The 12,722-nt window shown below is 42.3% G+C and overlaps 2 protein-coding genes across 4 annotated transcripts in view; one reads left to right on the top strand and one right to left on the bottom strand.

The window, feature by feature from the left end:
* LOC118120642 (capping protein, Arp2/3 and myosin-I linker protein 3) overlaps positions 1 to 4,145 on the bottom strand; it is a 28,003-nt gene extending 23,858 nt beyond the window's left edge. For both annotated transcript variants that reach the window (XM_035175767.2, XM_035175768.2), the window contains exon 1: positions 3,878 to 4,145. In XM_035175767.2, coding sequence (XP_035031658.1) covers positions 3,878 to 3,935 — 58 coding nt within the window. In that variant the 5' untranslated portion in view covers positions 3,936 to 4,145. The remainder of the gene's footprint in view (positions 1 to 3,877) is intronic.
* A 2,052-nt stretch (positions 4,146 to 6,197) lies between these two features.
* On the top strand, positions 6,198 to 11,055 carry LOC118121207 (Fc receptor-like protein 5). Of its 2 annotated transcripts, none has more exons than XM_035176948.2 (5): positions 6,198 to 6,430; positions 8,014 to 8,043; positions 8,151 to 8,441; positions 10,267 to 10,566; positions 10,720 to 11,055. In XM_035176948.2, exons 1-5 carry the CDS (start codon positions 6,388 to 6,390, stop codon positions 11,028 to 11,030), a joined length of 975 nt encoding a protein of 324 aa, XP_035032839.2. In that variant the 5' UTR covers positions 6,198 to 6,387; the 3' UTR covers positions 11,031 to 11,055. The 2 variants fall into 2 exon arrangements, with proteins under 2 accessions (XP_035032839.2, XP_047199104.1); XM_047343148.1 differs by having other exon boundaries at positions 10,267 to 10,559; positions 10,720 to 10,867.
* Positions 11,056 to 12,722: the final 1,667 nt, after the last annotated feature.

Raw genomic sequence — 12,722 nt, 5'->3', positions numbered from 1 at the left:
TTTTATGGTGGTAATGCAAATGCACATTAAGTCTACGCTGATTTGAAAAGTATGAAGTGTGGTGTCAGAAAACAATAACATGACTTAGACCGATATAAAGAACTGGATCCCCGGTTTCAAATTGGTTCTGTATTGATTTTTCTATTGGAAAATTACAGTTAGTTACATAACAAAAACACAACACCCTCCTGCATTGTATCGTACATTTATGACACATCTCTAAATCCTTTGGTATAAATAAAGTTAGAAATACAACACATGTAGAAATGAAACTAATTATCTTGATTATCAGTATTGTCACTCTATTATTAAAATGTGTTGAAAATGATCAAAAGGTATTAAGACACAACCTGAAGGGATATCACCAAGTTTTATATTTAAATTAATTTGTTTATTATCAACAAAAATATTAACACCCCCATATAGCAACATATCAAATGAGCAACATTAACATTAAAGAAGGAAGGAAGGCTTTAGCTCACTAAAGAAGCTTTTTTGTTTTACAATGAAAACTTCCTGAAATGCAGGTTTTAAATGAAACCTTTAATAAGTAAATCAAATGTGCACATAAAAACAACCATTATGAACATAGTCATGTGCACGTATCATCCGATAACAACAAAGACAAGCGAGCGGAGGAGAGAAGGTCAACAACTCGTTAAGTTAAGTGCAGACGTCGACCCTTAATGTCTCAGAGTCTGGACTAAATATTAACTTATCTGCTTCACACACACAATTTGGTGACAGTGGATTTTATGGCCAGAGCAGCAGCAGCTCATGCTCTTACAGTACCAACCGAACAATGATTCAGTACATCTAACCATCCAGAATATTACCACGGTTTGCAGTGAAACTAACCGTCTCATCCCCAAATGAATGAGACATAATAAATAATAAGAATAATAATTAAATTCCGACACAATAAACCTAAACATGCAGATAGATGTATTTTTAAGTACACATTTTTTGCTGCAATGCTTGCAAGCAGGAAATACTACTAAATGCATCATATTCAGTGAGCTGACATCAGTATCCAAACCTACTTAAATGAAAATGAGGTTTTGAGATTTCTGAATATGCTGCATATTTACTCTGTAGGACATGACAGCTCCAGAGCAGGAGTCTCGCTAGATGTGCACTGCATTGGCTTTAATATTGTAATGAACAAAACCTTACAAGGTAAACACATTTAAATTAATCAAATCACACCTTGACCTTTGTGTGGATATGTGCTTGTAACTTCATCTCAATCTAATAACTGAGGAATATATCAGACTCGTTTGCACAGACTCCTTCTGACATTTCACTTTCACTGAAATAATCCACTTACCTCTGAACCTGTATTTACCCTTTATCGTAAATGAATGACATTCCTTTGAAATGCAAATTAATATAATCAGCATGTAACATAGAAGCAGGGTTTATGGTCCAGAACACATTTATAGGGACGGTACCCGGATTTCATGCATTGATAAACAATTTGACGATTAAAACGTGAGAATACTCAAGTCAGCTCACCATGATGGAATTAAAAAGCAACCGTAGCTTGTGGTGTCACCATAATAATCCCACAATATGCTCCGGTCTTTTCCTTTTGACACGTTCGAGCAACAGATGATTCACTGAGAGCGGTTCCTGTCAAACAGCATCACTGTGGCGGCTGTGACCCCTGACTTGTATATACAGCACGTAACTGCTGCAGAGGAGGAAGTGTCTCATAGGGTGAGAACACACGGCGCCAACACACATATCACAGAAACATACAGTCACTGGCAGGGAATACCTGATTCAGCCTCTCCATTACTGGGCCTGCACTGCATCCCGACTGACAAGTTTATGAGCAAAATCGATAAACCAAAGCCTGGACAGTGGAGTTTGGCTCTAGAGTTGATACAGTCACACTGGATAGTAAAGCAAGTCTTCCTGTTTATGGAGAGGTGTTTATATATGTATATATACATATATATTTTAGGGGCACAAAAGTCTTTGAGAGGCAAATCTCAAACTAACAGAACTAAGTGCTTCTTCCACCATTGTTGAAAAGCTAAAGCGGCTGAGGTAAAGTGGGTTGTCCACTAAGCAGAGGTTCAGTGGTTCGATCCCCGGCTCCTCCATTCTGCATTCCGAAGTGTCCTTGGGCAAGACACTGAACCCCAAATTGCCCCTGTGTCGGCTGTGTGTGACTGATGTGTGACAGAGAAAGTGCTGCACATAGACGCACTGTATGAATGGTTGAATAGGTGAATGGAGAACTGTACTGTAAAGCGCTTTGAGTGCTCATCAAGACTTGAACAGCTCTACATAGATACAAAATGAATAAGTCATTTACATTGCAGTAATATCTGAGTGAAGCTAAGTGTGAAGTTAGATGAGATGAAGCTTTGGTTGGCTTTACAAACCCTGAAACACACATATTCCCTCCATCCATTTTCTATACTGCTTATCCTCACGTTGGAGCTGCCAAACCCAGCTGACGTTGGGCAGAGAGACGGCGTACATCCAGGACCAATCTGTACACTCGTGGACTGAGGGAGGAAGCCGGAGTTCCCGGAGCAAACCCACGCAGACACAGGGAGACCGTGCCGTCTCGCTGTGAGGCAACAGTGCTAGCCACCACACCACCATGCTGCCCCACACATCTTCCAAAAAGTATCTTTTTGCTTTTTGCTTCAAGATCGCTGTCTGCTGTTCATCCCTGTGAAATCTGACAGCCAAGGACTGGGGCACAGACACAAACAGTGTAAAAAGTATCTTTTTGCTTTTTGCTTCAAGATCGCTGTCTGCTGTTCATCCCTGTGAAATCTGACAGCCAAGGACTGGGGCACAGACACAAACACTAGACTGACAATAACCATCCACTGCATCCAGAGAAGAGGTCTAGACCCCAGTCTCATTCAGGTGACCTTGTGCGGCCTGCAGGCCACCGGGGCCACGGTGGCCCCTGACTCACTCAGTCAGTGGGAAGAGACAGAGCATGAAGGAAGTGCAGCTGCCCGGCAGGTGACTGAATGAAGAAACAGGGATTCCACTGGATTAATCATCACAGTGCGCCTAATAGAGCCATTAGGAGTAATTAACACAGCAGCAGAGTCCCTGCCACCCTGAGCATGTGTGCACTGGCTTTCTCTGTGCGTGAGTGTCTGTGCGCGTGCACGACGCTCCATTCATGTCTGTGAAAGACTCTAAAATGTGTGAGATGTTGCTGTTTGAGAAAATAAAATAAATATTTGTGCAGTCTGTCGGCTTTTTCTGGCCCATGTATTTTTGTTGGCAGGAGACTGAACATCTGCCTCTATCTGTGTCTCCTCACTTTCACACGCACACATGCACGTGCGTAAGCAGAGTGCAAAAACAAGAGGAAAATAGTGAATGGTGGAGAAGAAGAAAAAGAAAAAGAAGAAGAAATGAGAGTGTGAAAGAGGAAAAACGTGAAAGGAGCATGAGCATCATCTCCACAACGCCCCTCTCCCCCTCTGGCCTAAGGCTGCCTGTGGTTCTCTTCACCTGATCCAGCCTGAGGCGCAGATGTAAAGCCTCGTACTGTATATCACCACGCACTGTAAATGACTCACATGCACATTTAATTGGACATGCACATGCACGGAGGAGAGGAGGAGCAAAGCTCCGGGACAGCATGGGGAAGGTGCAGCTAATGACAATGATCCAATGCGTCTGTTCGGTCGCAGGCTCCGCCGCCCGACGCGCGGAGGAGAGGCATCCCGAGCCTGAGCGCACACACCCCGGTCACAGCCCCGCAACGAGACCCGGAGCAGAAACGCTCACACTCTCACACACTCACAGACACCCACGCACACGCGCGCGCGCGCACACACACACACACACACACACACAAGCGAGCCGCGGTGTTTTGACCCACCTGAGATATCTTTGCTCACACTGACGAAACCAGAGGCAGTGATCTCTTTAGAAGCCATGTCTGCTCCTCTCTCCTATAGCCACCCCTCCTCCACCTCCTCCTCCTGATGCTGCTGCTCTTCTCCACCTCCCTCTCGCTCACACACACACAGGGATGTACAGGAGGGATGCTCTCTCTCTTTCTCTCTCTCTCTCTCCCCCCTTCTCTGTCGTTCCAGCAGAGGAGCCGACAGCCCGACGCGCTTCCTGGAACAGACCCCTTGGATGCCGGGGAGGCTGCCTGGATGTGGGGGAGGAGGAGGGAGGGACGGAGGGGTGGAGGCAGGGATGAGGTGGGGAAGTGGGCGGGGATCGCTCTGAGGGACCCGGCGGCAGCTGTAGTTGTAACTTACCTGTGAAAACGGAGCTCAACCCAAATCACAGATGATGTAGTTTGGCTCTAAAAGGAATACAAAAGTTGATGAGGTGCAATGAAAACTGAAACTGATGCTGCTTCAGTACTGTAACTAAAAAAGAGTTTATTATTCTAGATTATAAGATTCATATTTAGGTCCCAACAGAAATCTTGGAACTTGCACTGCTCATCTGAAAGATACTGTGGCGAGGATGTGTGAGAATGAAGAGGTTTGCACAGAGATGTTTTCTTTCAATACTTCACGTACACGACAACAAGCCTGATGAGTTATTTAACAGGAATGCCAACACCTCTCACATGAACAGTGACTGGAGCCCATCACAGACATTACATCCCACAGTCCCGGTGGCTGCACAAGTGAACTCAAATGAACACAACACTAACCAACCAGCAAACACAAATACACAAAACCCACATGAACCAATTCTGAACATCAACCATATATCAGTCAAAACAGCTACACATCACCCAAAACACCCAACAGTCCCATGAGCCCCTGCGACATGTTGTCCAATCAGAGCAACCGGCTTACTGATCCCTACAATACTTTCACCAACTTTGTAAGGGCTAATGTTTTCTACTTAAATCACCTATGAACAGTAGGACAATAGGTTGTATATAAAGATGGAGGACGCGTCTCCACTTCCTCCTATACTATCCAGAAAAGAAGCCAAGATATCCTGGATATGAACGCTGTCATCTTGCATATTTGGAGTCTTAACTGATACATGTGCTGGACCAATCACATGTCAGTGAATGACGATTTTTTTCACCCTGTTATGATAAATAACTAATTAAATTCAAACTTACTGGAGAAACTAGCACTTGAACAAACATCAGTGTGATGAGAACGATCCAAAATGACAGAAACCATCTGTGATTAATTTAACGTGTGCTTTGAATAGGTGAGTAGGTGAGATTTATGATCTTTACTGCAGCCAGCCACCAGGTGGTGATGGAGACACTTTTCCACATTAGGGAAACTGTCATGTCGTCCATTTATATCTACAGTCTATGAGTGGGACTGATGGTTACAGTACTAATAGTTTAAAGAGGGACTACACTCAAAATTACTTCGTCGGCCCTGCACACATAATGTGTAGATTTGTGTTGGCATATGATGATGCAACTTCCCATTGAGTGTAAAAACAGCTTTTTCAGCTCAGATTCTCCTTCTGTTCGTCTGCTTGGATTTGAAAGATGGATTCTCTGGCCTTTGACCTAAGTTCCTGCCAGCCCCAAAATGTCCGGACCCAATTTTCTGCACACTTTTCGGAGTTCATGTCTGAATTCGGCTCTAATGGCACTGTGACTTTTCACAGCTTATCCCATGAACTGTACGTGCACGTTTGACCCAAATTTCATGGCAATCCTTCCCATAGTTGTTGAAATATTTCAGTCTGGAACACTGTAATGTGCCACTCGCAGGGCAAAAATCAAACTGACTGTGGTTTGTGGTTCTCATCATTTAATTTAACGAAACTTTATTTGACTGTATCTGATTGGATTATACTGAATAAAATGAATGAATCCCCAAGGAGAAAAGAAGCATTGACAGCATGTACTGGAAAGAAGAGGAGGATATAAATAGAGCAGAACAAGGGATAATAAAATACAACCAAGCACTAAAACAAGTAGATGGATTAAGCATGAGCAGGACGCATGAAGCAGACAGAAGTCAAAGCAAAGAATAAGGGGAAAGTGAATAAGTACTTTCACATTAGTAGGACATTTTTGTGAGGTCACAAGTGATTTTAGGTTTTATGGAGAAAGAGTAGAACTTTTTGTATTGTGGTTTGAAATCTGCCTATCACTCTATTCTGTGGTCTGATTGCTCCGCCTATTAACTGCTGGACAGAGGAAGGAAAAGCCTCCACCAAGATGACCATCTCTGTCTGTAATTTACTATGTTTGTCAGATAAAACTCCTCCTCAGGGCTATTACTCTCTGTCTCATAGTTTCCACGTATAAACCTGCTCTGGACTTCTGAAATAGAGGCTACATCCCTTTCAGTGGTGGATATCTCCAAATCAACTATTGTAACATTCTCTTTAAAAAAAAAGAAGAGGAATAGCACATTTAACCCTGGACTTTAAATGCTCATCAGAATGAACATCATCTTTTTGTCCTCACTGCTGGGTGAGTACCACAGATAAGATGTGACTGACTGACGAGGCCTCTACTGAAAAAAAAGAAGTAAAATTCTGTTTTCTCATATAAAATAACATGTGTCTACATTAAGTTGTCAGAGCTAACGTCAACTCAAAGCTGTGCTCTGTTATTTGATGCATTTGTGTGGTGCGCTGAGTTATAATTTTACTGGGCTGTTACTGAGCAGCTGGGAGATTCAAAAGGTGCAAAAATTGAAAATGATGTGCACCAGCCAGAATGTGAACAAGGCTAATGTAAATGATTTGGACGAGTCTGTCAAATCACCGTGATGACTGCTCCCTCCACGACAGCCATGAGTTATGTTGACGTTAACTGTACGACTGTACTGTGTGTATGTGTGTGTGTGTGTGTGTGTGAATGAAAATACAGGGAAATGTGTGCACATTCCTTTTGTTCCCATGGGGATGATAACCGTCTAAACAGTCTCATTAAGGACTAGGAAACTCTCCTCTCTGTTGCACTGTGTGGCAGTTACATGACTGTGTGTGTGTGTGTGTGTGTGTGTGTGCGTGGTGCGTGTGTGTGTGTGTGTGTGTGTGTGTGTGTGTGTGTGTGTGTGTGTGTGTGTGTGTGTGTGTGTGTGTTAGCTCGGATGGTCTGTGACTTCAAAGCATCATCGACTGCTATTATTTTTTTATTAAAAAAATTATTTAGACATATTGAAGGCACCAGAAGTGATTAACTTTGTATTGTTTTGGTTATATAATCCAAACTCAGCGGTGGACCATGACCGACTTTCTGCTGGGGGATCAAAACCATCAGAGCCAGCTGTGGTGTTACTTCTTCTTTATTACAAAAAATATTCCTTGTCATTAGTGAGTCCTCCTCAAAGTCAGTTTTTAAGTTAGTGTGCTGGGCGCTGTGTGCAGAGCTGTTTATAAGCTGAGTGAAGTTAGAACATGTTGTGTTCATCCTACCTGGTTAACTTTAATGAAGGCATTGTGCGTCAGTGATTATTTTTTTTCACAATCTTCAGACCCAAGTTCACAACTTTTCAAAATTAAAGCTCTGTAATTCAGCTCGATATAAAACATTGCAGCAACAATATGAACGTTGTGCTTTTAGTTTGTAGACAAAATACTAATGTCTGTGTTGGTCCAATATGGGGAAATAATAAATGTAAATTATCAAAATGATCTAGTGGCGATTTTGACCCAAGATTTGACTCAGTGACCGACCACTGCAGTAGATTATCCGAGAACGAGTAAAGGTCCATAGACTGTTAAAGCCCCGCCCTCAGGGACTGCAAGCCACTGTTTACCTGTTTATTAATATTGTATTAAAACATATCGCGCCTCCAAATCACATCAAATTCAATACCGCTTTTAAGAATGCACATTCCACGTGTAAAGCTGATGAGAGGAACTGTTCTTGAGATATTCAAGCAACAGACAGACAGATAGAGATTTCTGGAATTAGTAGATAGAAGACATATGTTTCTCCTGATGGCCACATATTAGACTGAACATACTTCAAACACAATGTCACAGATGGGGCAGAATGTGATGATATGAGTTATGTTTGTGTAAAATTATTTCTCTGTGTTTCAGGTGTAGTTCTCCATGTTGCTGCATTTAAAGGTACTGGCAGAGATGATGAATCAGTGTCCACCTGTCTGACACACAGATACACTACATTTGACACTAGCATGAAAAAGCCCATAATGGAGCCTCCCCTGTTCCTGCAGGATCTCTGGCCAGTGTCTCCGTGAAGCCTCCGGGGCCAAACATGTACCTGGGTGAGAGTGTGCTCCTGCAGTGCACAGTGGAGTCACTCTCTGCTTTCGTGAAGAGCTACCGGTGGTACAGGTCCAAACCACACAGGGCTCCCACCCCCAGGCACCTGGTCTCTGGTGACAGCTACTTCATCACCGCGGTAACAAGGGAGGACGCTGACAGGTACTGGTGCCAAGCCGAGTGTCGGGAGAACCAGACTGTGTTTGTGCTAAAGGCCCGGCCGGTCTGGCTCAGAGTGTCAGGTGAGCAGCAGCTACGACTCCAGCCTCTGCAGCGCGGCATCAGGTTTCTGCTTTGCACTGGACGAATCAGATGAGTACAGAGGTTGTGTAGTCTCAAACTGACTAATGCAGAGACACATAGATGCTCTGTGTTTTCCTCAAAACAGCCTAAGCCACTCCTCCCTAGGATGGTAAAAATCATGGTTAATACTATTTCTAATTGATCAGAAAACTGTCAGAAGTCTTTTCAATAATGTGTTTATTCATTTAAGCTTGTTTCGGCTTTATGACTGATTGTGTTTCGCAACAATAAAATGTAAAAATGTCCATCCATGCACTCGTCCATACCTCTTATCCTTTGAGGGTCACTGGAGCCAACCCCAGCTGACATTAGCAGAGAGGGTACACCCCGGACAGGTCAATGTCAAAATGTAAAACTGTCAAATATAATGTATCTTTATTATTAATAGGAAATATTCATTATCGCAGTTTCATTGTGTGTTTGCTTTCATTCTTGTGGTCAGTCATAAAATGATTGGCCAAACATTGAATCCAAAAATAGAAACAACTCTCACTGTAGTACATGATTTATTACAAAATGTTGCTGCACTCGACACATGATTTGTTTTGTCTCTTTACTATTCAGAGGTGTGTTTTGGGCACAACATGCAATAAACCAATCAGAGTGCCATCTCCCATTACCTTTAAAAGTATGAGTGTCCTTGCACCAGCAAGGTTATTATAAGGGCAAGTTTGTCTGCAGAGGAAACACTTTCACTTTGTAGAAGTCATCATATTTTACACCCTTTTATTACTCAATGCTAATATTCCTCATTATTCTAAAATCCTATGTCATCACTGTGAGATGTGAAGCCATTCTCCATTGAGGATGACACAGCTGTTGCCAAGCAGCAAACAAAAGGTGTAGTAGGACTTTATGTTGCATTAGATACATTGTGGGTTTTATGTTGTTCGTGTAGGAATTAAATAGGCAATCTGACCCCTACTGGAGAAATTCATGCTGACTGGGTTTGGCAGATTATCACATGAGAAGGGTGTTTCCTAAATGTATAACTGTTAGTGAAGTGTAGGCACAGGTGATTTGAGAGACTACAGCCGAGCAAGTATGGAGATTAGAAGTGATTTTAAAAAATGGAGTACAGCTGAAGGCAAATCACATTAAGTGAGAGCACAAGTTTCACAGACAGCGGAGATTTACAGTTAAAACTAGAAGGGCATTCAGTGGAGCGCACCTCCGCCAAGGCCCATCAGTCCCCTTAAATTCAATCAAGCTGCTACACTCACTCATAGATATTAGTTCCATAAATGTGCCAGATTTTTTTTTTTCTTCAAGATCCATGAATTACTCCCTGGGAAAACGGGGAAAATGTTGAAAAACGCAGAATCTCACAATGTTACAGGATGATCCAAATTGAATGGGTTCTTCTCTGACGCATACCAAATCCTTCCACCGAGATTCCTGCAAATCTGTTGTGTTGTTTTTGTGTTAATCTTCCTTACAAACAAACAGACAGGGGTGAAAATATGACCTCTGACCTTGGCGGAGGTAACAATGGCAGACACATCGATGGATTGCTTTCATATGACTTTACTCATCACTGATTGGTTGTCCAAACTTTCTGACTATGCCAGACACATCTCTGTTTTTGTGTTGGTGATGACATTTTGTCAAGATATGTGGCTATTTCAGTTATGGCCCAATGTGTCCATTACAGATTGACCATTCGTCAAACCAGGATACGTCTGAAAAGCCTCAATCTCAGACTGTTTCCTTCTCTCATCTTCTCTCCCCTTTTCTTTTTCTCTCTATCCACCTCTGTCCTAGAGTTGCCCCCTCACTTGCTCTCTCTGACTCCTAACACCAGACAGATGTTCAGTGGGGAGCATTTCACTCTGCAGTGCCCCACATCTCAGACCAACTCCTCAGGGTGGAAGCTGCTGCATTTCTCTCGAGACCTTAAAGCAGGGACCTCAAACCTCACCGTTCACTATTCACCACCAGGAGGTAGCGTGAGCCCTTACAAGTCTGAAGCATTTGTGTTCACTGCTGCCAGTGTGACCGGTGGACTGTACTGGTGTGAGGGCGCCGGGGGCCGCAGCAACGCAGTCAACATTACAGTAAGCTGTGAGTCTTGTGTAACAGAGAAGTTTCAGGACAAACCCAGGAAGAAACCACCGGCTTCTGTGTAGCACTGATGGTTAAATAGGACTGTTTTTAATACAAAGGTAACATAAAAGAAGTAAGAGTTCAATCTTGCCTTCTATCTTTGTCCCACAGATGGCGACATCATCCTGAAGACCCAAGCCTCCCCTGTGTTTACGGGGGACGATGTCACCTTGTGTTGTCAGTATCAGAGCGGCAAACACAAACAAACCAGCTTCTTCAAAAACGGAGCATTAATTGACTCAAACAGTTCGTCCGGTTCAGACCGAGTCATAAAGATGACTCTTAAGAATGTGACACAGGAAGATGAAGGCTTCTACAGGTGTGCGTCCCACGACAGACAGATGCAGAGTCCAGAGAGCTGGTTATCAGTGAGACCCGACAGAGGTCAGCTGAACATCATCACTCTGCTGTGTGTTCTATAAAAGTGGATCAGTGACACATATCAACTGTTGTTTCTTTCAGGAAGCTTCACATCAGAGGAGACTCCAGCCTCCACTGGTATTTTTCTTATTTATATACATTTACTTGTTTTGGAGGAAATACTCAATATTAATCAACAAATGTTCCATTAATGAATGAAGCCTTTTGGTTGTCAGGTTCTCCTCCTGCCCTGTCTTTTCAGCAAGGTCTAATTTCAACAGGAAGATCCCTCAGGATCCAATGAGATGAAAGAAACTAGAATGGGACTCAGTAGAGCGCATATTCACCAAGGCCCAACAGTCCCCTTGAATTCAATCAAGCTGCACCAAATTTCACACACTCATAGATATCAGTCCTCTAAATGCGGCAGATTTTTTTCATTAAGGTCCATGAATTATTCCCTGGGAAAACATTTTAAAACGCAATGTTAAAGAAAGAGATACAAATTGCTGGATCAGCTTAGTACCAAAATACAATGGGTCCTTTCCTGACCCTTACCACATCTGTCCACCAAGTTTATTGGAAATCCGATCAGTTGTTGTTATTATTACAGTTTTATTTATTTAAACAAATATTATTTGTTGTCTTGATCAGGTTCCTGGAAATGGATCATGGTTTCATGTGGGGTTCTACTTCTGATCCTCATTCCTTTGACTGTTTGGCTCATTTGTCACTCCAGGTTAGTATCTATAAAATCTTCACCCGTCTTGACTTCCTACTTTCTACTGCATGAATGACAAGCCCAACAGATATTGAAGTAAATGATTCACTGCCTTATTTTCTTCAAGGCACCAGAAGTTTTGCACTTGGAGCTGCTGGCGAGTTTCCAAACAGGAAGTTCCAGCAGAGGTGCTTCCTGCGACCAAGCAGGATGTGACCGAGGTGCAGTGGGACCTGTCCTGGATGGAGATGTCCAACCTGTTGGAGAAAGATTCATATTGTGGCACTTAAAGGAAAACTCTCTTCTGAAGCCCAGAGAAAGTAATAACTATGGTGTCAAACCTATGAGAGAGCTCAGTCAGTGCTGCTTCTTACGATACATGCACAATTTGTAGTATTTGGACAGAACAAACAACTGCCAAGAAACACAAAACAACTATAAAGAGAAACAAAACAAACAAAATGTGACACAAATCCACTGCAAACAGACCAAAAAAATACAAAGAGACACAAAATAACTCTGAAGTGGCACAAAATGGCTACAGAGAGACACACAAAAGTACTAGAAACAGACAAGAAATGTCGAAAGAGAGAGAAAGAAAGAAATGTTTATATTTCCATTGAGCTGATTGAGTGAAATAGAGGTTTATAATTTCACAATTTAAATGATACATTTTTTTTTAGAGAGACCCAAAACCATTATGGGTCTGTCAAGATAATTATGATGCATGACACACTGCATTAATCCTCATATTATACACTGTTTGTCATTTAAATGAAGCACATTACTGTAAAATAAATACATGTGCGAGCATCTTTGGTTGTAATTAAATGCATTTGATTTTATTTACAGTTTTTTCTCTTTATTACATTAGAGGATGAAAAGGAACCTGAGAGGAATTGTTTCTTCCACTTTATTTGATAAGCATGGGATTAAACAAACGTAGCTATTTCTAATAATGTTGAAAATATCGGTTGTGTCAGAGAGAACATCTCTTTGCGAGGACTGTACTTGACAGACTCTTATAATGAGT

The sequence above is a fragment of the Hippoglossus stenolepis genome, chromosome 14 (assembly GCF_022539355.2).
Source record: "Hippoglossus stenolepis isolate QCI-W04-F060 chromosome 14, HSTE1.2, whole genome shotgun sequence".
NCBI lineage: Eukaryota > Metazoa > Chordata > Actinopteri > Pleuronectiformes > Pleuronectidae > Hippoglossus > Hippoglossus stenolepis.
This window is presented reverse-complemented; position numbering and strand designations above follow the sequence as displayed.